The sequence below is a fragment of the Carettochelys insculpta genome, chromosome 2 (genome assembly GCF_033958435.1).
Source record: "Carettochelys insculpta isolate YL-2023 chromosome 2, ASM3395843v1, whole genome shotgun sequence".
Taxonomy (NCBI): Eukaryota; Metazoa; Chordata; order Testudines; family Carettochelyidae; genus Carettochelys; species Carettochelys insculpta.
In genome coordinates, this window is record NC_134138.1 from 89609665 (window position 1) to 89636120 (window position 26456).

Below are 26456 nucleotides of genomic sequence, written 5' to 3' on the forward strand. Positions count from 1 at the left end.
TCAGTGAGGACAGCCAGGTAAGTTGATTGTAGTTAAGTTAATTCCAGCTATACAACTGCAGTAGTTGGAATTGCGTATCTACAATTGACTTCAAGGTCTAGTGTAGACCTGGCCTAAGTCACTCATCAATCCTCAGAGCATCCCTACAAGCTACAAAGAGAAACTTTATTAACCCCAGTTTACATGGCACAGAAAAACAAGAGGCACAGATTTTCAGCTAGTGCAAACTGGAAACCTCCAATTACGTCAATGGTGATACTCCAAGTCACACCAAATGAAAGCCTGGCCCAGAGGAGTTCCAAGATCATACAGTGTAGTGATAGCACAGCTATGATTAGCATTCAGGAGCTGCTGACTCCCTGTCCCACACTACTACTAATAATCTTATGAAGCATTAGCTTCTCCTTTCATCAGCAATTTTTGGGACCAATACTGTAGTCTGGAATTCCAGGTGACATCAACAGGATTTTTAGATTTCGAGATGAAGGGAGAATGAGGCCACTTAGTCATCACTAGAGCTTGAGATGCAATGCAAGTGAGTGAGCAACAGTAAAAACTTGAGGAGCGGTCAGAAGTTCTTACACTTTTTCCAGCAGGTATGCAATAGAAGCTGCATGCTACTGATTATATACATAATATACGTAGAATGGTCAGACAGAGAGCTAAATATGAAGACCTCATCATGTTCTTCAAACACTGCAGCTGCATCATGCATATTTCCATAGCTTTTCATACCGCTGAACAATTTGTAATATTCCAGAGTGAAAGGAGAAGTCTCATTGTACAGAAAAAAACAATACCCTTTATTGGTAAAGCTCTGATGAAAGAACAACTTTCCAAATGACATCCCATTAAAAAAAACAACAAAACAACAACAACAACAACAACAACAACAGCATTGTAAACCAACCTAACTATGGGTCAGTCACACTATACAGATCGCATCCTAAATCTTAAAGATGCCTCAATATTTTATGGAGTATTTACATATGTATCAGTTAGGTAGTAATGTTTCATTGCAATTTGTATCTTTCCAGCACATACTTATTCAATGGCAAAACACTGGGGATGCCTTTGCTTTTCTGCACAAAACTTCTGAGCAAATGGATAGGGTGTTTTTCCTGAGAGACGGTTTGTTCTTGAAAACTGTTTTAACAATTGGAAGTAGAGAAAATGGGATTGTTTTGCTGCAATAAAAACAAAGCATAAGGACACCTAGTTAACTTTTCTCTTTTAAATTATTTACGTACCATTAAGTTAAAATGTTTACATTCATTCATTCATATAAAAACTGTTGTTAAATCTTATGCAAATGATTTAACACTGATTGCTGCAACGCAAATTGCACATCTTTCTTTTAAAAAAATTATTTTATATATGGAAGAAAAATATCTGATTGCTACCCTGTTTACAAATTCTGACTGACCCTATAGAGTTCAGTCACACAAAATGAACTTTCATAACCTCAGTCACAGTGTACATTAAGAGTTATAATGCAGTCTTGCAAAGTGAGTAAATATTTTAAAACAAAGGATCTCGGTAACTGACTCAACCTTGAGAGACTTGTACCAAACATTGTGATTTCCTCCATGGGTGTACTTGAACTCTGATGCAGGAAAATAACAGAGCAATGCAGGCATACTGGATACAGTGTTAACAAGAGAACTGACGTGGGAGAGGGCATCAAAGGTTTAGTTCAAGAGGTGTGCATTGGCACAAGCAATACGCACATTAACGCTTTTTAAAATTTATCTTGCTATCCCGTATCATCAAACACTTCCCCTATCTCCTGCCCAAATAATGAAAACAGCAATCAAATTCTTTGGTGAGGCGAGAGTGTGGAAACAAAAAGGCAGCATTGCTGAATTTCTTGCAGATGTATTTCTGGAACCTAAGGAAAACTCTAGGCTGCTCGTTTTGGCTGTACTAGTTTTACCCTGGTAGAGACTCACTTTCCCTTTTTTCTTGCATAGATGAGGAGCTGGATGATAAGGCAGAACATCTTTGGAAAAAACACCTCTATCATTAAGGCACAAGAACGTCAGACGAATGTTCCAGCCAGCACTCTCACTGCTGCTCAGACTGCCCCGACAAAACAAATCGCAACAAAATAAAAACAAGTGTGGACGTCGAAAGGCTGCAGCCCAATGCAGGTATCCAACTTCATCTTCTCTGAATCATGCTAAAGCTAGGGCACACCATGAATCCTGTCTCACCGATGCTGTAACTTCAGCTGTGGAGGTCAGGCTGACTCCTGTATACAGCCCTTCTTGACCTGAATACTTGAGTGTGCTGCCTTGAGGGCTGGTGCTCTCTCCTTGGCCAGACATCACTGAAGAACCCGCCTGGAGAACAGTGGGGGGAAAAAACATAAATATGCTTTAACTCTATCCTGCAAATTATACAAATCAGGAGTCTGGAGATATGAAAAGAATTTGCCTTTATGACAAATGGAGCCAGAGCTCCATGAAAGCTACTAGGAGTGAGTGTTCTATAAGCACTGCTTCCCTACGGTGTCACAAACCCAAGAATTAGGCAGAATTGTTATTGTCCAATGGGTGCATCAGACTCCAGGCAAAGTCTGTTTGTTTCGGTTTTGTATGAAGGATCAGGATTTGATCCTATTCCATCACTTTTGTACCTCAAAACCTCTGACTGGTTAAAAAAAACATCGGGGCAGCCAGCTCCCCCCTAGGTAAAGGTCCCTTCTGTTGGCAGCATTCCATCTTGAGAGCGGTGTTTGGAAAATATTACATGATTATGTTTGAAAAGATGGAAATAATCTACCGGAAAAAGGGAGAGCTGGACAAGCTTAAAGGAATGGAAATTCTAATGTTCAATTGTATTGGATTAGTACAGTTTTTCTCAACCTTTTTTATGAAGTATCCCATTTAAAAAAAATAATTCTGAGTGCCCCCAGTACCTACAATTTTCAGACATGCAATTTTTTCTCCCATTGCAATACATTTGTTCCACTCTATTAGAGCAAGTTGTATTGCAGTGTCGTGTTACTGGTATCTTAAACTACTGAAAACATTTTCTGAATAATTGCCTGAATATTACAGAGCAGAGGTTCTCAATCTTTCTAAATAAGTGTAATCTTTCAGGAGTGTGGTGGGAGCATGCAAGACCAAAGTTTCACCTGACTTTTAAAAATTACTTGCTCCCAAAATCAGACCTTAACACAGAAAAATGTTGCCACACACTATTACTGACAAATTGCTTACCTTCTCATGTGTACCATAAAATGATACAATAAATGAATCAGGATATAAATATCTTATTTAAATCGTATGAAATTTGTTTGTATTGACTTCGATATTGCTTTTTATATAAGCCTGTTGTAAAATTAAGCAAATAGCAAGACGAATTGATGTACTCATTGGAAGACCTCAACAGGTACCCCTTGTTGGAAACCACAGGACTAGCGCATGTGCGTGACTGTATGTGTCAGTGCTTCCTAGTGGGTGGAATCACAGGTCAAGATTTTCAAAACTGGCTAATGATTTTGGGTGCCTGCATTTTTGAGTACCCAGCGTGAGACAACCTAACTGGTCTGACTTTCACAAAGTGGGTTTGCAGAATGTTCTGACACTCAGACTCGATTTTAGATGTCTCAAAAGGTGGGCATCCAAAAATAGAGGCATCGAAAACCATTAGGCAGTTCTCACAGGCTTGGCCAGAGCTATTTGAATGTGGGACATCATCCCAATACTGCTGAAAGCAAAAAAAGACTTGCTTATCTCTCAAGTGGCAGAGAGCTAGTGCTTTCAGACAAAGAGGGTCAGACCCTATGCTTTCAAATGGAGGGTGTCTAAGCTTCATTATAAAATTTAGATTGGTTACAGTGAGCCTGAACCAGCTCACTGAACCACAAAGTTCTCAGCAGTCGTGGTCATCGTTACAGTCCTCCCATTCACTGCAATCTACAAATATCTAAATTGGTGAGACAAATCATAGGGAAGGTTTGGTGGACATGGCTCTGAAATCTAATAATAGACCATGTAGTTTCGCAGAGAACCTGAGAGTTGCAAAGATAAAAATAATCTACTTTTTCCATGTGGAGTCCTTGGAGATCTGCTGAAGAGAAAAACTTCAGTGCCATACAGAAAAAGAGGCAACGTTTCACCTAATAAAGGAAATGTTTAAGAGCTGACTTCATGAGAAATTAACTCTTGGATAAATTGACTTAAAACCTTAATTTACTTGTAAATGGATATTCTTTGGACCAAATTCCTGTAAAAGGGAGTATCTGACAGTGTGACTGCAGAAACAGCCTGCCCATTACTTAAGTGGAAAGTACACATATAAATCCAATCATTTCACACAAAAGGAAAATCTCCCTCAGGCCCCTCTCTCAGTTCTTCACCTGGAGCTGTGCCAAACTAGACATTCTCCTATATAATAGAGCAGAGAATTGCCTAAATGTTTCGGAGAATTTGCATATTTGTTCAAGGGCCACTTCTCACAATGGTGTGCGAGTCTTCATGGTGAAAGCTGGTAAGATCCACCAGTAGACTCAAATTTGTCACAGGTTAATTTTCTTTTCCCCTCTGAAAGAAGTATTTGTAGTCAGCTGGTATTTTCTGTCTGTGGCAAAGCGGGACCCAGTTCACCCTCGGTATTTTAAAAAAAGTGTTTTTTAAAATATTTCTGAAAGTATCTGTCTCTCTAATAAAAAAATCATTTGGAAGATGTGACTCTGGCCACCAAACAAGTAACACAAGAAATTATATTTTCTCTCCTGCCAGCTTAATGCTTTATTTATTAGATATATTATACTACTATTCAGTAAAACAAGATACCTTATAAACATTTATAAGGTGATATACACATTATCTGATCAAAACCAGTACATTTTATGATGCAGATTTATTGCTCTTCCTGAAATTCACTCCAATATAACAGGTTCCTTCACACTGGCATCATTTAAATGTTTCACACTATTTTATTTACATCAGGATCCCGTGTCCCTTCAAAATGATATTTACAGATAATTTTCAGAGATGATCAGAAACCAGAAATTCAGTTCAGTGGAAAATTTTTACATTTCAAAATCACAACAACAACAACAACAACAACAACAACAAAGAAACTCACCATAAACTGGATTTAAAAAAAAAAAATCAGATTAACTGAAACATTTCATTTTGATTAAATCACAATCAAATGTTTCATTTGTTAAAAACAATTGTAATATCAAATACGATTAATTATTGAACAAAACAGAATTTCAAAACAATAAATTCAAAGGATTCTATTCGGATGTCAAAATTGCCAACTAACTAAACTAAAATGTCACTGAAGCTGACACATCCCATGAAAAATTTCAACTTCAAAGAAATGGCATTTGCGGATGAAAAAAAATCAGAAAATTTTCTGTCAGCTCTGAAAACTTGCTCGAATACTTCACTGTTTTTTCACATAATAATTACACCACATTACAAATTGCAATGATTTTAACTGGCATTTTGGGTGTGCAAGGCATTAATGATCACAACCGTGACTGTTGCTACACTTACTTCAATTGTTATTGCAGTGTTGGTGTAGCCATGTTGATCCCAAAATGGAGAAACAAGGTGGCTGGGGAATATCTTTTATTGGATAAATTTCTGTTGGTGGAAGAGACAAGCTTTTGAACTGACACAGCTCTTACCCAAAGACATGGTCTATGTAATCTTGACTCACCAACAGAAATTGGTCTAACAAAAGATACTACCTTTATCATCTTATCATTCCTACTTCAAATCTCCTGTGGGAGTAGGTAGCTTATGTTATGGGTTATAACCAATTTGACTGCACCGAGTCAAAATGTGCATTGTAATCTTTTGGGAACCTTTCACCTGTTAGCTGGTGATTCAAATCCAGCTGTCATTAGTGATCAGAGTTTATTATCTGTCACTTACTCGGTGGCCTAAGTTAATGAAGTTTGGTCCTCCTGTTCCAACTTGAAGTGAAAAAGTGTCCACCTCACAAAAAAGCAACCTATCTAATTAGTCTTCTTCTTGGTAATCTTAGCAAAATGTTAAATGACATGAAGACTTAGGTACTCGGGGTGAAGCCCACTGCCCTGATAAATAAAATACAAATGTGTTATAGATAGATAGATATTTTACTTTTGGCGGTACTCTGTCAGATCCATGGGCATCTCCTCTCCTTTCCCAGTACTTTTCATTTATTTGTCCTGCTCCAGATGTCCTAAAGCAGTCATTATGTGAAGAGGCTTTTAAATCACTAATATATAAACTAGGTTCCCCTTTGTGCAGAAAGATGTTTAAAAATACATTGACTGGGAAAACAATGTTTTCAAATTTGAACATGTTTTGCAAACCCTGTGTGCACAAGAAACTAGTGTGAAAGGTTCCCATTCACCTACCCCTCCCACTAGAGCTCACCAGTACCTGCTTTTCCCTCTTCTGGAAAGAGTAATTCACTCTTTCCCCAATTTAATTCTACAAGGGTGGAGCAGAGAGATCTGTTTTGTGTTCACATTTGTGGCTTATCTGCTAACTCTCTCAGATACCCACAGAGGCACTTCCGGTTTGAAGGCTGCATATCAGAGCCTGACGCAGACTGCCAGTCCAGCTCCTACAACAAGCCAGCATGAAGTGGGGGAGGAGACAAGGTGTGGGAGGTAAGGGAGTGGGCAGGGCAGCTCAACTGGGAAACCACTCCTAGTTAGTAGAATGACACACTCATTTGGGCAGTTCCCAAAGTGATAATGGAAAATAATCTTTAGCCTATGAAATGGGCGTGAGTGAATCATGAGATAACCCAGGTCTATTCATGATTAGACATCTCTGCTATTAGTCCCCTAACTTCTGCAGACAAAGAAAACGCATACTGAGGATTATCTAAACTCATTTCTCAGCTTGTATAATTGGGCATAGCAGTGCATTTGAAATCAATGGTGGCTGTTCTGATTTACTGACAGCCCACAAGTTGGCCCTTATTAATAATACTTTAGCCTCTCGGACTTGTATTGCTGAAATCTGAGGGCAGTATTGCTAGCCAGCTGAACTACAACTTCTTGAAGACAACTGAGGAGGTTTGTTACGAAAGAACTGGTCAGCTTCCAGAAGCATGATCCCCTGATTTTCAATTAGAAAATGGCAACCAGGCTGGCATCTCCATGGATGTTTTAAGGGCCTAATCCTATTCCCATTCCCATTGGCTATGTCTATACTAGAGAGTTTTGTTGACAAAACTTACATAGAGCGTCCACACTAAAAATGTGTTCCGTTAACAGTAATTCGACAGAACACAACACTTTTGTTGACCAACGTCTGCCTCTCTCCCATGAGGCAAAGCACCTTTCTCAGCAGAATCTGTCAACAAAAAGCCACGTGGACACTCAGAGGAGCTCTCTGTCAAGAGACAGGGCTTCTGGGTCACCAGCCAGCCCTTTCTGCTGTGCTTCTGGTTGGCTGTTCTGTCAAGAGAGCGGCTGGGCAGTCTGGCCACTCTCTGTTGACAGAACAGATCGCCAGCGATCTGTTTTCATGTGTGGCCACAATCTGTTGTCAGAAGTACCTTCTGTCAACAGATCACTGTAGTGTAGACATAGCCATTGACAGGAATTCATCTTTGACTTCAAGGGAATCAGGATCAGGCCCCAGAACAGGTTCTCTGGACCCACGCTTGACTTACTGACTGAGCAGGTCATAATCTGAGAGAAACCACAGGCATAACTCACAAGGGCTGTGTCTACACTACAAAAATAACTTTGAAGTTGAGTACAACTTCGAAGTAAGCAACTTCGAAGTTGAGCATCTACACACACCCTACTTTGAAGTTAAACTCGAAGTGGGGCACTACTCCATTCCTGGGAATAGAGTGAGGACTTCGAAGTTGGGCTCCCCTACTTCAAAGTTAACCCACATCACTTTCTCTGAATATTATTCTTCTGAACACTATTGTGTCATTTCCGGATTAAATCTGGTCTTAATGAAGATTGACTTGAAAGTAAGTATGAAGATAGCAAAAATGAAATTCTGATGATTTAGTAACATTATAACAAGGTAAAATTATATTTTTAATGCTGGTGTGATTAATCCATTTGCTTCTATTACAAATGTGTAAATTTACATTTACGCTGCACTCTCCTTCATATTATGGCAACATAACGGTTAATGTGTCATTAATTTCTCAAAGAGAAACAACATTCTAGCGTGGCGAGGCTGCTGTCCCTGCTATTGTCACTCTAATGATTCAATCCTGAAGTCCTGAAACCAAACTCCAAGTGAAATCAGTGTGAATGGGAGTTTTCCTCTACAAGTTAACTTCGAAGTAAGGGAAAATGTGTGTAGACTCTCTGCTGGCTACTTTGAAGTAGTGCCTAACTTATAAGTTAACTTCGAAGTTAGCTCCTAATGCAGACAAAGCCATGGGGACTTAGGCCCCCTAACTAAGGCCCAAGATTTAGAGTCTCAAAACCTGTGTGCAACTGCTGCCTAATCCTGTTGGTAAGTAAATTCCCCAGCTGCCTGCATTTCCACAGGTAAAGTTCGCAAGGGCCTCCATCCTGCAGCCAGTTCTCTGACGACCACACCCAGCACCTCAGTGCCTAACTCACACCTAAGTTCCAGCTGCCATCTACTGAGCTCACTGCAGGGCTCCGTCTGGTAGACATGCTCAGAGGCCACCTGTGAGTTCACCTCTCAGATTGGGTCCCACACATAGCACCCCAGGAGGTGCCAACATGCTTATACCTAAAGGCCCAGTGTCAAAGGACTCATTCAGAATGTCAGAGGCCTGGGTTCAAATGCCCACACTGCTTGATGTAGACCAGGGATTTGAAACAGATCGCTGGCCCTAGCAGCTGACCCCACTCTGTAAGCGGAATTACATGATTCCAAATGTTCTCGGTTACATAAAACCCGTTTTGGTAAAGACTGGGGATTCCCTTAATTTTCCAGTGTCAGTGTCCTTCCTACGAGCCTGCCTCCATTTTCTCACCCCCTACCTACATCACTTTCTCTGAATATTATTCTTCTGAACACTATTGGTCACTTCCAGATGAAATCTGGGCTTAATGAAGATTGACTTAAAAGTAAGTATGAAGATAGCACAAATGAAATTCTGATGATTTAGTGACATTATAACAAGGTAAAATTATGTTCTTAATGCTGGTGTGATTAATCCATTTGCTTCTATTACAAATGTGTAAATTTACATTTACGCTGCACTCTCCTTCATATTATGGCAACATAATGGTTAATGTGTCATTAATTTCTCAAAGAGAAACAACATTCTAGCATAGCGAGGCTGCTGTCCCTGCTATTGTCATTCTAATGATTCAATCCTGAAGTCCTGAAAGCAAAATTCCAAGTGAAATCAATGTGGATGGGAGTTTTCCTCTACGAGGACTGCAGGATAAGGCTCTACATTTGACTATAACTGTTTATTTTTATGGCCCTTCTGGGAAAACTTGTTATTCATTTCTACTCATTAAAGAATAAAACCAATCAAACAAACAAAATTGTCCCTAAGATTTTAAATTACACTATACTGACTCCAGTTTTTTGCTGCACAGACTCATAAAATTGCCTTGGTATGCAGTAATGGACATGTATCTATATACACATACATAAAAACATGCTCAGTTACAAGATAAACTGGAATGATTTGTTCAGTTCCAATATACTGCTTAGGCTGTATGCGTGTAAGTGAGGGCAATGACTGACCTGCTATGCTTAAAATGTACCACAACCAGGACAACAATGGACAAAGGCCCCTGTCAGTCCTATAATGTAGTGTGAAATTCAAAAAAGTGAGAGGGGCCGCAGAGGGAAGGGGGCGGCACTGCAATCCCTAGTGGTGGTAAATGCTGATGCCCTAGGCCCCGCCCATTCTGCTCTTGGCCCCATCCCTTCCAGGGCTGTGGAGTTGGGCCCTCCTCCCACCTTACTATAGGGATGCAGTCATTGTCCGCCCCACTGTTTATATCTCATGTGGGCCCAGTGCTTTCAGCTCTGGCTTACAGAAGCTCCATCTATTGCTTGTACCGGTCCTCACCCTGTGTTTATGCAGTACTGCTGACAACCATACCCACTGCAGCCTCTGCACATCTACAGAAGGTTGTGAACAGAGGTCTATGCACTTTGCATTACTGTATTTCAGCACACTGTTGTGCAAAGTTTTCTCCTCTGTGCACTTGAGGGGGCATCAGTGGGATAATCTGTTACAAGATTTAGGGGCCGTTTCAAATATTTTCTTAGCCAGGATATAAAGCAACTTCATATCGCCTGCAAATGATTTTTCCCACATTAACAATGGAGAAAATTCAGCACTTACACCATCTCAGAAAGACAGAAACAGGCCCAAATGAAAACCTATGGATCCAGATTCAAATTTCGCAAATGGCACCAATCATCTCACATGAAAACACTTCCAAATGTGGGGATGTTCTAAGTGTGGGTCTGGATCTTATCATTATAATATAATCCATGCCCATTTCTATTCATTTACCGTACCTTTTAATTTTTTAAACTTCTTCAACTAGGGCCACAAAATCAACTTTTAAGCTGTGAGCTTTTCTCAGGGCTGGCATCCAGTAAAATTCCTGTATGAAATGTATCATTTCAAAGCCGCTCAACTGAGTAACTGCCTTTTGGATGATAAGTGCCTTCTTTTCTCCTCCCCAGACCTCCCCCACCATTTTACTTTTAAAGGAAATGGAAAAGGTAAGGCTTGAAAATTGATGTTGCTGACACAAATTCTGCTGAATTTTATTTTCATTAGATTTCCACATTGTTAGGAACATTTTTGGCAGCCTCCTGAGAAAGCATAACAAATTACTTTTGTACCAGCAAAGGAATTCATTTTCTCTAAGTGATTCATTTAGCAATAACATTTCTGTGAATTTCAGGCAATAGTTGCTAAAACATCATGTATTTTGCCTTAATGTGGGGCTTTTTTTGGTTCAGTTTGTCATTTTCCTATTCGTCAAAGGGCATGTCTAGATGACAGAGTGACGGCACCCCCTCTGCCGGGAGTGAAATTTTGCGTGGCTATGCTAATTAGCTGTGCGAGTTTGCAAATGGTCCTCCACTTGCAATGTCATGAACTGTCATTAGCATAGTGCTGCTGGCAGCAGCGCTGTGCTAATGGGCTGTCTAGACATGGGCAAAGAGTAAGAATTAGGGCAGTTAAAAGAAGTATCAGCACAGTGAGTGACACAGAATGAGTTTGTTAAATATACAGTTCATTATAATTTCCAGTGAACGAGGGTATTTTTAAACAGCACCCTTATTTCAAAACAAGCTATTCCGGAATAGCTTATTTTGAACTAAGGCTGCTGCACACAAAGCACATTTTGAAACAGCACTTAGCTATTTGGAAATACAACAGCTACACACAACAAAGCCTATTTCAAAACACACCCTATGGCTTATTACAAAATACGGTCTATTCCCTGATTATACAGCTCCTATTTTGAAATAGATATTTCAGAATAGGCGCTATTCTTCATGCAATGAGGTTTACCTATTTCAAAATAAGCCAATCGCTATTTTGAAATTATTTCAAAATAGTGGTTGTGTTGTGTAGACACTAGGATAGTTAATTCTAGATAACTGCTGTTATTTCTAAATAACTTTGCTACGTAGACATATCCCAAGTGTCCACATTACAAAAATACTGACGCACAGCTGGCCCTAACTGAAAACATTTTTGCTACAGAAGTGGAGGACTACATAGGGATGGAGTTATCTTCTGGAGCAGTTCTTCCAGCTCACACGTATAGATCAGCATGGGGAAGTTTGCACTAGCAATGTTGAGGCTGTGCCTGTTCTAATGACAGAGAGAACTGGCCCTCAATCCATCAGCTCTAAATTCTCATGGGAAAATATCAGGATGTGTGGAGAGGGAGAAGAGGTTTGGTGTGAATACAATTTCTTTTATATGTGACCAGAGATGGGTTCCATAGCTCTAGGGTGCTGAGTGCCCTTAATTCCCCCTCCTTTAACAGGTCTAGAACATGCTCAGCACCTCCCTGGATTCATCCCAAAATCTCAGATTTTGTCTGAGAGAAGCAGTCCCTGAGCCTACTTCTAACAAAGTCAACGGTGACCCCCCTTCTTGACTTCAGCGACAGCAAGATCAATTCTTAAAGACCATGACCTTCTGCTTCCATCTCCTAGCCTCTCCTTGTCCTTTCACATGTTAATTATTGACTGCCTAAAGCAAACAAGGTTATGAGATCAAGTGAGCAAACCTGGATATATAGAGTATATGATATTATTCCAGCTACTTCACAAATTAAATACTTATGATGTTTATTTTTGGTTCAAAATGGACAAATGGGGGATCATTTACCATTATTACTCCTTTAGGTTTCATCCAAAGCTCACTAAGGCTAGTGGCAGATTTAGATCTAAATGTTTTCTCCTTTGAATGTTTAGGAGAGAAGAGGGCAGAGAGGGAGCCTGAAACCACAACATTTTCCATTTTAGATCAAAGTTGTCATTGCAGATGTCCCTTCCTTCGATGCATTTTATTTATTTTTGAACTCTCTGAATTTGTTCACGTCAAATACAGCCCCTTTATTAATCTTCATGGCATCAGAACCAAAGGTCCAGTATCTCAGAGCAGTTTTGATGTAAACAAACCCACAAACTACAAAATGTGCTTAAAAGTTCTTGTTTTGTTTTGGTTACACTGAAACTGCATATTTCAGGGAAGAAACCAAGGGAAGGAATTTGGATCGAGAAACAGATATACTGAAAAATAATTACAATAAACAAGTTTCTTTTAACTAATAAAGGAGTGATTAAAGCCAAGCTAAGGCTATCTTTTAAAGTAAATTATATGGTAAGTGAAGCATACAGAAGATTGCTGGGTCATATGGGTGTGCGTGGGCTTTTTTTCTTAATTTAAATAAATTAAAGAAATTGCAAAAGAAACTATTTTGCAACTTTAGTCATAGTGTATATTATCCCAAATGCTGATCTGAGCATGGCAAGATGCTAGGGAGTGTATGAGACTTTTACAGCAAAAATGAAAATAAGAGACTGAAATAAACAAGATATGGTTCAGTAAACCTCCTGGGCTCAGTCCTGTCAACTGCTGAATAGCCTCCACTCCCAGTGGGAATCTTTCCACTGATTTCCATGATCCCAATTGTGCAACTCAATTCGTCTTGCCTGCATCCAGACCACAGGACTGAGTTCTGAGCTTGTCCTAAAAGTTTCAACTTTAAGCGTGGGGGTGCTATGTGTTCTTATACATGTGCACATTTTTAAATAACTTCTGGAAAAGATGAGATGGGCGGTGCCTTGAATTATACATGCGGGCTGGCCAGCATTCAAGGAATTTGTGCTATGTGCACTAATGTTATTGATACTGTCACTATGCTGTGCATTGGTGTTCTGTCTTTAAAATGTTAACATACAACAATCTAAGCTCTTCAAAACAATTTTTTGTTCAAGCTTTGGTTGATTTAATCATAAAAATTATATAGATCTTAATTAAGATGTTTGTAAAGTACTTCGGCTTGCCGTTTTGTTTACATTTATATGTAATTTCCTCAGAAAATCTTGCTCCGGTATCAGCTAACAAAACTGAAGTTTGTTTAGATTATTGTACTGCTAGATAAGATAAAAGCTGAGATAACACATTTACAGGGATCGACTTGCTTACAAATAAAGAAGGTAGTTTATCACTTACCCCTGAGGCTGTAGTTTGTGTGCTAGGGGAAGCATTTTTGCTACAGTCATCTGAGTTAGTAGAAGACGTGGACGTTGGAGTCATAGGAACTGCATTATTATTGTTACCTGCAACAGCGGTAACCATGATTAGAAACAACTATTTTCCAGCATGACAAAATCCTTACATCCAGCTATCCCATCTTACTATATTTACCAGAACATGTCTTTGTCTTATTTACGTTCTTTGGTTTTCGCTTTCTAGTTTGAATGCCTTCTTTTTTCATGGCAAGAGGTCGAGGAACCTGGGAGAAAAAGAAGCAACACAGATCATAAAGTTTTGCATGCACGGCACTCAGCAGAACCCAAATTTTAACATAAGATCAAATGGTGCAACCAACTAAATCCACTGAAATCATGTACTTTAAAGCAATTTTCTGGGTTATATAGACTCCACTCTAAAAAATAATGCATGTTTTCTTTGTTCTAACAGAGATTCCAGAAAAGCTGACATTTCTACTTGGGCAAAACTCTCATTTACTTCAAACAGAGATTTTCCAAATTAAGAACAACAGGACTATATTCTAATGATTTAGAGGCTGATCCTGCAAAACAGATACACAGGAAAGGCCTGACCTTATTCCTACTGATGCCAATTGTACTTGCAAAAACAACGAGAATTCCTGTGGCACCTTATAGACTTAACAGATTTTTTGGAGTATAAGCTTGTGTGAGAAAAGACCTGCTTCATAGACACATAAACGTCTTTGCCCATGAAAGTTTATGCTCCAAAAAATCTGTTACTCTATCAGTTGCCACAGGATTTCTTCTTGTTTTTCGGGATACAGACTGACATGTACATGTACTGTCAGATACACCTCTGACAATTGTACACAAACAGACCTCAACCTAAGTGCTTTCAGGGTGGGTCTTTAAAACATAGTTCTTTTTAAGGATTTATCCTTGTGAATTAAGGCTTCATAATCAAGTTTATCTTTATACAGAAAGCATGCATAAATAGCTGCTTTAGAGTTTAGTTATTAAGGCTCAATTATCACACCCTTTAAACAGAAAATACGTACTCAAAATGAGTATCAGTTACCTCATTTTTAAAAGCTTCGGAAAATATAATCAGTTACTTGGCATGATTATTATTTTCATATTTATTTATTTTTTATTATTATGTATTATTTTTATACCCATCAAGTTCTTTTTTTAAAATGCCAGACAAAATATTCCTAAATTCGAAAAACCCAAACTTTACAACCCTTATATATAGATGTATAACTTTATTCACAAGATTTCCACGGTCTAGCACTAAAGAGAATTCGTTATACTCGCAGCAGAATTATTTTCCTACTTTTTTTTCTACATTTGCTGCAAAATGTATAACCACTAACAAGCAAATGACATTTCGAATCATTTTTTTCAATTTAAAGGACATTTACAGAATTTTTTAAGAGAGCTTTATTTAGACTCTGATCCTACACCATGAATGTCACAGGGAGCTTTGATACTGACTTCAGTGAGCGTAAGCTCGACGCTGCGGAGCCTGGTCTGGTTAGAGCGCAGCACTATGAAGTTAATAGCTATTCCGTGCAAGACGTGCTTGCAGGATTGGGCTCTTACTAAGCAAGAATCAGACCTGGATTAAAATAGCTGCCTACCCCATGAAGTTTCATGTAAAGGCCACAGGCATTGCATACTGGCTCGCCTTCTGCATTCCTACGCCACAGGGTTGTCGTTGTGGTGTGACAGTTGGCACAAGACAAACCAAGCCGTCTTGATGAAGGCTAGGGGCAAGTACAAGTAAAGAAAAAAAATATATAAACAAACACACTTTGCTACTTAACAGCTGGAGAAAGATTTCGCAAAACTATGTCTAACACACAGTCAGTATAATGACACATAGCTTCTGTAAGCTGCTACACAACCTGATCTGATTAAGACTTGATTCCCCTACCTCCAAAATGTTTATGTTATCATCTTCCTTTTACAAACAGGGAAACTTATGCAAAGAGGTACTGTGATTTCCTCAGTTCTAGGCCGCATATACACTAGCAAGTTCCTTTAGAAAATCAGGGCCTTTTTCGAAAAAACATGCGGCGCATCCACACAGAAAATGAGCTCTTTCAATCCGAAATTGAAAGAATGAGGCTCTTCTTCCAGAAGCCCTTTTCCACTCCTGGATCAAGAAGAACGCCTCCTTTCGAAAGCTTCTTTCAAAAAAAAAACAGGTAGACTCTCCCCAGGCACCCAATTTTTCAATCCCTGGCCCATGCTTTCAAAGCAGTCCTCGTGGCACTGGATTTTTTTGATCCCTGGCCCATGCTTTAAAAAGAGCAGGGGCTGTGCGGATGCTTTTTATCAAAAGAGCAGATTGATCTTTTGATCTGCCTTTTTGTGTGTGGACGCGCTGCTTCAAAAGAAGATCTTCTGGAAGAGATCTCCCAGAAGATCATCTTTTGAAAGATTGCTTTAATGTCGATGTGGCCCTACACAGACAAAATTAGAACTAAAGGATTTCTGATCGCCAGCTGTGGGTTCAGACCGTGGTATCGCATCACCTCCTCTGACAGGTTGGAGGTGAAAGGCTGCGGGAAAAGATTTTCAGCAGATTTCCATCAAAAAGAAAACTGGGCAGTGCAGATAAGTCTCTGCTGTGGCACATCCACAACACTCTCCCTTTTCATAATGTAATATAGTAAACTAATGGTTTTGATGCAGCATTTTTCCAAATTGCTTTAAACTGTCAATTTCTTTAAGTATTGCCTTAAATAGGTTTGAGACAAATCAGCTTCTTTTAGCGACCCAGCCCAACCAGTAAAAGAAATGTACATTCCAGTAGGACAGGGACTCTGCTTAAAGCAAAAAGACAGCACAATTTTCCCTAGCTGAACTTCACCTGAGGGGCTGACAGCTGCAAAATTTTATTTTGACAGGGAAAAGGACTATGGAACAGATATCAAAGGGACTTATTAGGTACAACAAACAATGTCATTTTATCACCAAGTGAAAAACAACATGCTTCGGGAACATACTTTACAGAACAGCTCTCTCCTCCTCTGAACATTATAGGAAGTCTGTAAATTGGTGTGTAACAGCAAGGCCCATATTATAAACAAGCCATTTATGACACTCTTCAGTGGAGTTTGGAGCCAAGATGAAGCAACCTTATATCAGAAATAGCCATATAACAAAGAACTTTATGACTGCAGACTATATATCATAAGTGAAGCCAGTCCTCATAAACATGTGAAATGAAGGTGAATGGGCTATAAAAGTTCCTATAACAAGCGCTCTTTCACATTCATCACAAGCAAAGAATTCAAGCTCCATCATAAATCCATTATTTTACAAAGTATTGCAATGTCAGAAAATCAGGGACTAGCTATGTTTGCAGGCTGAAAAGATTTGCATAGGGCAGTCAGTTTCAGTACATTGCATTCATCCCATCATGACCATAAAGAAAGAGCCCACAATAAGCACTAATTTCGTGGGCATACGCCCTTTCAATTTGTATTATTTACTGCTAGTTTGTGCAACATATATGGTGACCTTTGGTACCACACCTGCCACACAGAATATAAAAAATGGTTCCAGAACGGTAAGTATTTTTCAGAGCTAGGGTCAAGTATCTTGAAGTTTATCTAGTCATGTCACTGAATACTGAGCTGTAACTTTACATCTCAGTTCCAAAGAGAATAGTAAATTAAATATAATTGCTTTGACTGGGAACTTTGAATCTAAATGTCATTGCTGGTGGCAGACTAAAGATGACACAATCACCAAGCTAAGGTACAGACTGAAACACAAGCTTTGTAAAATGCCCATGGTTTGGTCTATATCACAGCTGTGGCTTCAATCTGTGCCAATTTAAGAGAATACAGAAAGTATTGTAGTAAATAATACTGAAACAGAATTTGTCATATCAATTAATAAAAGGGAATAAAAGATACTCATGGCTTCCAAATTCTCCTTACCTTCCTAAAGCAAAATTACTGTTGAAATCAACAGAGTTTTGTGTGTGTGACTTGGATAGGATTTGGTCCCAATTTATATGCTGCATTTTCCGATATGTACAGTTGGATCTTATTACAATGTTTTCTTTTACTTTTGTTTTCATTAAAATTGATAAAAGTCTCAATAGATCTCATATTCTGTTTTCTCTAACTGTCTGCATCACTGTTACAGTAAAATCTAATTTATCTAAAAATTATTTAACTTTCAGAAAGTTTTGGCACTAAAATGAAAATAAAGTCTTGGCTTTCCTGCTGTATAAGTTTTACCACTGACTTCAGTAACAGTAGGATAATGGCCAAAACATGCTTATCATCTTCAAACCTTTTTTATTATATACTTCCAGATGTATGAGTATACAATCAGACATAATATATAATTAGGAATAAATTGTAATAACATCTTGCTAAGAAAACTGTAAAGCATTTGTTTCATTGAGGTGTCAGATTAAAATTGCTGCAATTTACTATGTTGAAGAAAAAAAGAAAGAAAGAAAGAAAGAAGAAGAAAAGCCATGGACATGATCCTCAGCTAGAGGAATATTAGTTCTATGATGGCCTTAAAGTAAGAAAAGCTATAATCGTTTACAACAGCTGAGGACCTGACTTCATGTGCTGCATTTGTTCCTGCTAATTAGATTATACCACACTTAATGAAATTTGCTAAATGACCCGTTAAGAAAATGAATATCCAAAAGTAATTAACTTTGGTTTTAATGAATTATGTGGTTTAAGGGCACCTCTCTGGATAAATGTTGACACGGAGAAGAAAATGTGGCTTTTTAAAGCTTGTCTAGTGCGGTTTTCTTCCAGTTATAGAAAAGGTTACAGACAGCAATGACAGAATTGTTGCTTTATAAAGAATGGCATTTCTTTCTATACAGTAGAAATATGAAGGAACTTCAGCAGCTGAGGTGTCTGAAGGGTCTTGAAGCTTAATGAGCTAGTTACACTGTCTTTTTTACACTAGGGTGCAAATACCTGTTTGGATTATGTCAACATATTTATTACCTTTAACCCATTAACGGCAACTATCAAAAGGAGAATTCTCTTCGCATTTCTGTCCTCAACCTGGCTTTATTAAAGTCAGTCTGCTGTTCCCTCTTTTTCTGTTTTCTCCCTTCCCTCTTCAGTGCCGGTGCTGAATTATAAACTGGGGTTCTGGTTTGTAGCATTTGTTTCTCCCTTGTTCTCAATGTGCATTTTTGACAAATCATGGCTCTTTTCAGGAGTAAAACAAAACACGTGTTTATCTTGTTTAAGCAATTGGTTTTCCTTCAGTTATATAAACAAAATCTATGAGATCCAGAGAAATGAACTCTTTGCAAACAAGGTAGTTCATGAAGAACTTCTAGTGCCCTGGCCAAATATATTTTCAATACTGGAAAACAAAACAAAACAAAAAAAAAACCCTGAAACTTCTGGTATTTTCAGTGTGTATTTTTTAAAACTGTGCGTCACTTTGGATTTGTCTGGGTGATATCAGTTTAAAACCTACCCCAAAGGGCAAAGTCTTATTTCCCTGGTACATGCTCTAGTCTCATGCAATTACGGCTTAAATCTGTGGTAAGCACGGAAGCTACTGTGAACCCTTAAGAAGCCCAGAGAAAGGCCACTTAGAGGGAACCTCAGCCACAGCACAACCACCTAAGGGTACCACATCCTCCCACGTTAATCCGCATCTTTACCCATGTTAAAGCAGCTCTGCCCTTGTATCCACTTCATTTTCTGCCCCCTTGGGACAGAATGGCCCTTAGCCTGAGCCTACAAGGTGCAGAGCACAGCGGACTCCCACTGGCCCCGGGGGGAAAGCTGTGGGCACTGCAGGCCTGAGTCCAGTAGGAGCAGGATGAAGCCCCACGTTCCTGGCAGGCTCCAGGACTGGGGGGGCATTCCAACGCCTGTGACATCAGCAGCGCCGCTGTTCACACTGAAGAGGTGTGACTCCGGTTGGGGGGGGCTGGCGCACTCACCACTCTTTTCTGGGGTTTGATGAGGGGCCTGCTGAGGCCGTTCATTTTGGTGTAGAGCCCGCAGGCGTTGCACAGGTAGTTGCCGGTGCCGTCCCTTCTCCACAGGGGGGTCTGGATGGAGCCGCAGTTCACACATTCTCGGCTTTCCGACAGATCTTCCAGCAGGTCTGCGGGGACAGACACAGCGAGAGGCGGCGCGTTAGCAGCCGGCGCGCCGGGTAGGGGAGAGAGGCGGCGGCGGCTGGGAAAGCTGCCGGCCCGGCCTCGGACTTGTCCCCAGCGGGGACCTTTGCGGAGCTCCTCCGGGGAGACCCCGCCGCGCACCCCTGCCCAGCCTGCGTCCTCCTCCGCTCCCCGGCGGGCACAGGCCAGGCGGCCCCCAGCGCACAGGCCCCTCTCGCCCCCGGGGCTCGGCGCTGTCTTTTTAAGGCCCCGCCTGGAACTAGGCTTTTGACGCCCAAATGTTCCTGCCGTGCGAGCAGGCTGCGGAGCCCGCCCCCACGCCCCCCCAGGGCCGGTTCTTAGCCCAGAAATAAACACCCCCAACAGGGAGTTCGCCCCCCCTGCAGGAAGGGCCTCCCCCCTCCGCCCCATCCCTCTCAGGTGGAGCCCAGCCGGAATTTCGCCCTCCTGGACACGGCAGGATCGGCCCCTCGGCTGGGCCAGTTCAAAATGCAAGCGGGGCAAGTGGCAGCTGAAAAATCGCCCCGGGGGCTGATTTGCCCCGTTCCCTTTAGCCTGAGGGACTCATCCCTACTGCGGACTGCCTCTACCGACTCGGATCTGCTCGCAATCGGAACGGCGCGCCCCGTTCTCTGCAGAAACTATGGATTGCACGGAACGAAGCAATCCATTAAAAGGCATTTGCACAGGCCAAAGATACCTGCACTTTACTCAGACAAAATGCTAAAAACTGCCAAACGCGTGGCAAAAATCGCACGTTTCCAGGAGTACCGGACAGTCTAATTGCAGTAACAGTAAATCAGAAATGGAGTTCTTTTGTCAACTAATCCTCCATTAGCAGCGAGTAAAAAAGGGTTTGATCGTTTCAGATTCTTACTGACAAAATGCTTATTCACAATCCAGCACAAAATAAAGTGGTTACTAAGTGGATTTTACTAAGTCTGTGTAATGCAAACAACAACTTGACTTACTGTGGGTAAGAGAAACGAAACCTAATTACTGAGACACATAATAAGTGGAAATACCTAACATTTTATCATAGGGCTCTAATAAATACGAAACAGATAATAATCATATACCTCTTAGGCAAAGAATAAATAAATTCCAGCTACAACAACCCAACGCTTTCGTTGTCTGGAACCCTCTACTGTATAATATTTTCTCTGATTTATCTCTCCATATTTTAAAGATAAAGATCAATTAAATATTTCTATTTAAACAGCCACACATACATCCTACAGAAAACATTTCAGACATTTTACTTCCAGATCACTTTCTTACTTTAAGAGAGGAAGAAGCCATTGTTACAGAAATGTAGCTTCATAATTGATTCTTGTCCCTTTTAATGCCCTGCTCTACCTGCCTTTCTTCCTCGGGAGGTTACGTTTTTATGTTTCACTTATTGTTAGTCTTTCAAGCGCTATCTTTCTGCTACTTTGTTTTGTTGGAATACAGACTAACACGGCTACCTCTCTGTCATTACCGTATTAGTTTTGTGTTCCTTCAAGTGAAAGAGATCTTGTAAATGTCAAACGAACGTTTGATCTAGCTGTTTGATGATACTAAATGTACTTCACCTAGAAAGAAATTGTATTTCCTTCCTTCCTTCCTTCCTCACCCATTTTTTCTCCGTCCTTCATTTACAAAAATTGCAAGTTAAAATGAAATCAAATCTGCAGAGTCCAGAGACCACAGTTCAAATTACGCTGTCAGCTTGCAACTCTTAACTCATCACTAAGATTTATTAATCTTTGCTCTAAAAGCCGCCGTTGAATACTGTAATCAGTAAAATGCTTAAGGCTTCAAGGACACAGGAGTTAAACAGTTATTTTTTTCCCTAACTGTGTACTTTAAAATGCTACCAACCTACCTACGGAAAGAAATTCCATGCAGGTAATATTTCTTCAGCCTTCAGAACAGTTTGGCTTTTTTTTTCTTTTTTTCTTTTTTCTTTTAAATTCAGGCTAGATATACTTACAACAATAACAGAAGACTATAAGCTTTAATTAATTATTCAGAGAAAGTTTAGGAGGTCTGCCACGTAAAGTTATGAGCATTCTTTGTTCTATTATTTATGAGAAGTCTGATTTCATTACGTTCTGAGAAATCCAGGATTCTCTTCCTTTGCTTTTTAAAAAAGAGCCGTCCTACTTATGTTCTGAGGGTAAAGCATATGATTTGAAATGTACACAGCAGGATATGTTTTAAAGATAGGAGCCTAACTTGCAGACACAGAAAACCAGTTTTATCATGTCAGAAATAATCTGATGGAAACAGAAGGGGTGTTAATTTTATTTTGAAACTTTGTGTAAACCTCCCTAAATCCATTATTTGCCTCTCCCACGAACTAATTTCCCTCCTTTTGCCTACCGGGAAACGAAGGAACATGCAGAGAAATATAAGGAAACCTACAGGAATCTTTGGTAGATATTCTACTTTTTATTTTTGATACCATATTCCTTTGTAGTGATTGCATTACAGTAACCACCCACACTATTAAAAGCCATAATTATTGTTGTATATTACAACCAAAAGTCAGTGGGGATGTGAAAGTTGGGGGTTGGGCCTCTTAAATGAACGTTTGTGCCAAAGAGAGAATATTGTAAGAGAACTGCGATTTGTGGAGGCCTGTAGCCGGCATATTCGCTTCTATTTTAACGCACCAGAACATACTAGATCTTGACACCCTCTTAAATATACTAACTGACGGGGGAACGCTACAGAAGACAGCACGGCTGAGATAATATTTCTCATGCAAATCCATGCAGCATAGTTGCACCCGGTGGTCCCAGAATCGAAGAGAGACAAGGTGGGCGAGGGGTAATTTATGTTACTGAACCCACTTCTGCCGGCTGGAGACAGCGTTGGAGCTACAGAGAACCCACCCGTATCCAGACGTGAGGGGAGCTCTGGGCAAGGGGGACAGCTTGTCTCGCCCACAGAGGTGGCCCCATGAAAGGTGGTACCGCCTCACCCACAAACCCTAGGACCAGATCGCATTCGCAGGCCACTCCGACCTGCGTCTAAACCTGACCGGCGAGGGGGGGAGAAGAAAGAGGTTGCGAGGTGTGGTGATTGGGGAGGACACCTGCACTTTGTGGGCCGGACACACACACACACACACACACACACACACACACACACACACACACTTTGGTTGTGCCTAGGTTGGATCTTTCCTAGAGTCTCTATTTCTTTCACCATAAGCCCTCAACCCTGCTTTGAAGCCTCTTTATCTTCCGCAGCTAATTCCCCCGACACCAGCCCTGCTTCGCCCCTTTTCGGCCACAAGCTGACAAACATCTCCAGAACGTTCCCGGGGGAACAGAATTAGGACTATTAAATTATACACGGTGCAATTTAGCTGAGCTACTCCCTCGGCCATTCTAAGGCGGGTATTAAACCCATTGCACGTAACGTAACAGTAGCACGCCCTTTGCAGAGTCGGGGTGGTAGGGCTCAGGGTGGGATATACAGCACCGCCCAGCTGATCGGTCAAACGCTGGGTGTAAGACACACGCCGATCAAATCCGCTTCTTGCCACATACAGCTGGGAAGACATTTGCCAGGAAGAAGCGGCTGGTGCATTGAGACACCCAGGGAAAGAAACGTGTCCGCTCGTCCTTCCTTCCAGAGCTTCCTCGCTCTGTTTCCCCGCAGGGTTTCCCACACTTTCCTTCCTTCCTCTTCCAACCCAGCCACCAGCCTGCTCCCTTCCGACCTCGCTCGCCTGCCAGAACCGCCTTTCCCACCGCCTACTCCTTCGGCAAGGGAGACGGTTCCTGCCTTGGCGATCCGAGCTCTACCTTTCCCAGACTGCCCTGCCGCCGCCAGCTCTGGGCCAGCAATCGCCCGCACTCTCCGGCGCACGGCAGCTGGAAACGCCCGCACCAAGGCTGTTGCCCGGGGGGCCTGGGGAAGGGCTGTGCGGGGGAGGAGGAGTAGAGGTGCAGCCGCAGCCTTCCGTCGTTTGGAAGGGAGCTAACACCGCGGACGGCGCTGGGTGTTAGCGTCAGCGGGCCAGGCAAAGGCAAAGGAGCAGAAGAGATCGCCCTGGGCAAACACCCTCCCCGGGGCACCTTCATCCTCCGCCCCCGGTAACGGGGCTTTTCCCAACCAGCAGCTCTGCCTGGGCCAGAGATGTCCAAGCCCCCCCCCCCCCGCCCCCCGTTGCGTGGAACAGGCAAATGGCGAACGCGGGGCGGGGGCCTTTGGATTTGTCTTTGGAGATCCCGCAAAGCCCCTGACCCAGTCTCCGGCCCTCGGCCGAGCCGCGGGTGCGACTTACACGGCCCGGGTCGCTTTCTTAACCGGCTCGGGCGGCTGCGGGGAGGCAGGAGTCACCCAGCGGCCGCTCCGCCCGACTCTCGCAGCCCCGAGGAGCAGGCTACGGGCACCGACCCCAACTGCGCCTCGCCCCTGCGAGGCCGGGCACGTCATTCCCCTGGCGCCCCCGGCCAACAGCCCCCCCCCCCCGCCGCTCCACACCCCGCGGGATGCGGTGCTCGAGGGGTCCTTCCACAGAGACCTTCAGCCCCCGTCCCCGCACGCCGCTCAGGGGAGGGAAACCCACCGAGCGGCCACCTGACCAAGCCCCGGGCGCGGGGCGCAGGGAACAGGGCCAGGCTAACAACAAGCCTCCGCTGGCACCTTCCCCGCGCGCCCTGGGGGCGTCTCCTTCCCCCCCACCCCCAGCCACCCAGCGCCGGGCCGGCCGATTCGCCTCCAGCAGAGGCCACCGAGCCCGGCCCCATCCGGAGCCGCGGCCTCCCCGCCCCCCGGGCCGCTGCTCCGGCCCCCGCGCTCTTACCTGCGCTGGGGGCGCGCACGGGGATGGGCGCGGCCCGGCCCTGCAGGCAGTGCAGCATGGAGTTCTCGAAGGGCGCCGCGGGCCAGGCAGGGGGCAGCTGCGCTCCCACGTAGGAGGGGTAGTGGCCGGCGTAGGCTCCGTTCAGCGGCCGGCCCAGCGGGCTGTACTGGTCCCTGGCGTTCAGGCCGGAGCCGTAGCCGCCCGGCTCTCGGGAGGCGCCGTTGGCCACGGGCGGGCTGGGCGAGTAGGGGAAGCGGCCCGAGGGGTGCGAGCCGCCGCCGCCGCCGCTGCCGTACGAGGGGCTCTCGGCGGCCGGCTGCGGCCACACGGCGTGGCCGCCGCCCGCGTGGCTGGGCTGGGCGCCGCTGCCCTGCAGGTAGGGGAGGCCGGGCAGCGCGGAGCCCACGCGCGTGGTGGGCACGTAGACGGGCGAGCTGGCCGCGGAGTGCATGAAGCCGCCGGGCGAGCCCTCGTAGGGGGCCGGCGGGCCCTGGCTGGCGGAGAGGGCCAGGGTCTGGTACATCTCCTCGGGCTGCTCGGCGCCGAAGGGGCCGGGCCTGGGGCCGCGGCCGGACCACAGCAGCTTGTTGGTCTGCTCCAAGTCGGCGAAGAGCAGGATGTCCTCCCAGGCGGGCGCCCCCAGGTGCACGTAGGGGCCCAGCAGCGATCGGCCCTCGGCGGGCGGCGGCGGCGGGCGGCTCCCGTCGGGCTCCCGCTGCGGGGGGGCGGAGGCGCCGCGCTCGGCCGGCGAGCAGCAGGAGGGGGAGGCGGGCGACGGAGGAGAGGGGCCCGGCTCCCCGGCGGGGAAGGGGCAGGAGGCGCCGCCAGCGTCCGCGCCGCGCCGCTTCGCCGCGCCCCAGCCGCCGTCGGTCAGGGCCATCCAGGCCCCCGCCTAGCCCTGGGCGAGGGAGGAGGAGAAAACAGCGAGTGAGCAGCCAGGCCCCGCGGGCAGCGCCCAGCCCCGGCGTTCCCGGCCCGCCCTGCAGCCTCCCGGGCCCGATCCCCGCCCCGCCCCGCCGACGGGCCCGCAGGGGAGAGGGGGCGCAGCCCGGCCGCCCCTGCGCGGTTTCCCGAGCCGCGCGTCACTGGCGCTGTCCCCGCCCGGCGAGCGCGCTGGGGACCCGGCACTGCACTGTACGGCCCGGCCCGGCCCGGCTTCCCCGCCCCCGCCTTTGCTGCGGACACAAGGTCACGCAAGGGGGGGGCGGGGAGCCCACCCAGCAGGGGCGGTTCGCCCAGGGCCCGGGGCAGCGCGGCCCTTTCGGCCTCGGCGCCGCGGGTGTGGCCAGTGCGGCCCCGCTCCAGAGCACCTTGGCCGGGCACCGAGCCACGACCAACCCAGGCCACCCAGGTCCCCGGCAGAGATCCCAGCGCCCCCCGCCCCGGGCGCCCGCACCCCCGCCCCCGGCCCGGGCCAAGTCCTCGGCGGCCAGGGCCAGGAAGCGGAAGGCAGCCGGCAGAGGGGGACGCGCGGGGGCTCTGCTCCGAGCTCCCCAGCCCGGCGCGGGGCTGCGCGGGGCAGCACATCCCGAGCAGTCCCGGCCCGCACCCCCCCGGCAGCCGGGCCCGGGACGCGGAGATAACTGGCCGATAAGGGGCGGGCGATAAGGCTGCCCGGCCGCGGCGGCAGCTCCTCCTGCCCGCCAGAGCCGCGGCGCCCCGCAGACCAGCCCCCGGGAGCAAACCTCTGGCGCTGGCTTCGCATGGGCTCCCCGGACCAGGCGGGCGGGCGGGCGCAGGCAGTAATCCGGGGAGAGGCGCGCTGCGCGCTGGAGTCCGGCGGCGCCCGCCGGCGGCTCCCGTTATAAAAAGGGGAGAGGAGGCG

The 26456-nt window shown here is 44.5% G+C and overlaps 1 protein-coding gene across 3 annotated transcripts; it reads right to left on the minus strand.

Moving 5' to 3' along the window:
* Positions 1-786: 786 nt before the first annotated feature.
* On the minus strand, positions 787-26456 carry GATA6 (GATA binding protein 6). Of its 3 annotated transcripts, XM_074987336.1 has the most exons (7): positions 26317-26456; positions 24632-25529; positions 19639-19805; positions 15314-15439; positions 13864-13951; positions 13669-13775; positions 787-2345 (listed from the first exon to the last, which is right to left on the minus strand). In XM_074987336.1, exons 2-7 carry the CDS (start codon positions 25509-25511, stop codon positions 2178-2180), a joined length of 1536 nt encoding a protein of 511 aa, XP_074843437.1. In that variant the 5' UTR covers positions 25512-25529; positions 26317-26456; the 3' UTR covers positions 787-2177. The 3 variants fall into 3 exon arrangements, with proteins under 3 accessions (XP_074843437.1, XP_074843439.1, XP_074843438.1); XM_074987338.1 differs by lacking the exon at positions 15314-15439; XM_074987337.1 differs by lacking the exon at positions 26317-26456 and having other exon boundaries at positions 24632-25923.

Bases quoted from the DNA above. Each gene is read 5' to 3' on its own strand.
- GATA6 (XM_074987336.1), bottom strand. From the start codon at position 25,511: ATGGCCCTGACCGACGGCGGCTGGGGCGCGGCGAAGCGGCGCGGCGCG. The intron at 19,806-24,631 runs GTAAGAGCGCGG...CTGTCCCCGCAG, and splicing joins CGTGCGCGCCCCCAGCGCAG to ACCTGCTGGAAGATCTGTCG. The intron at 2,346-13,668 runs GTAAGTGATAAA...ACTGTTCTCCAG, and splicing joins CACAAACTACAGCCTCAGGG to GCGGGTTCTTCAGTGATGTC.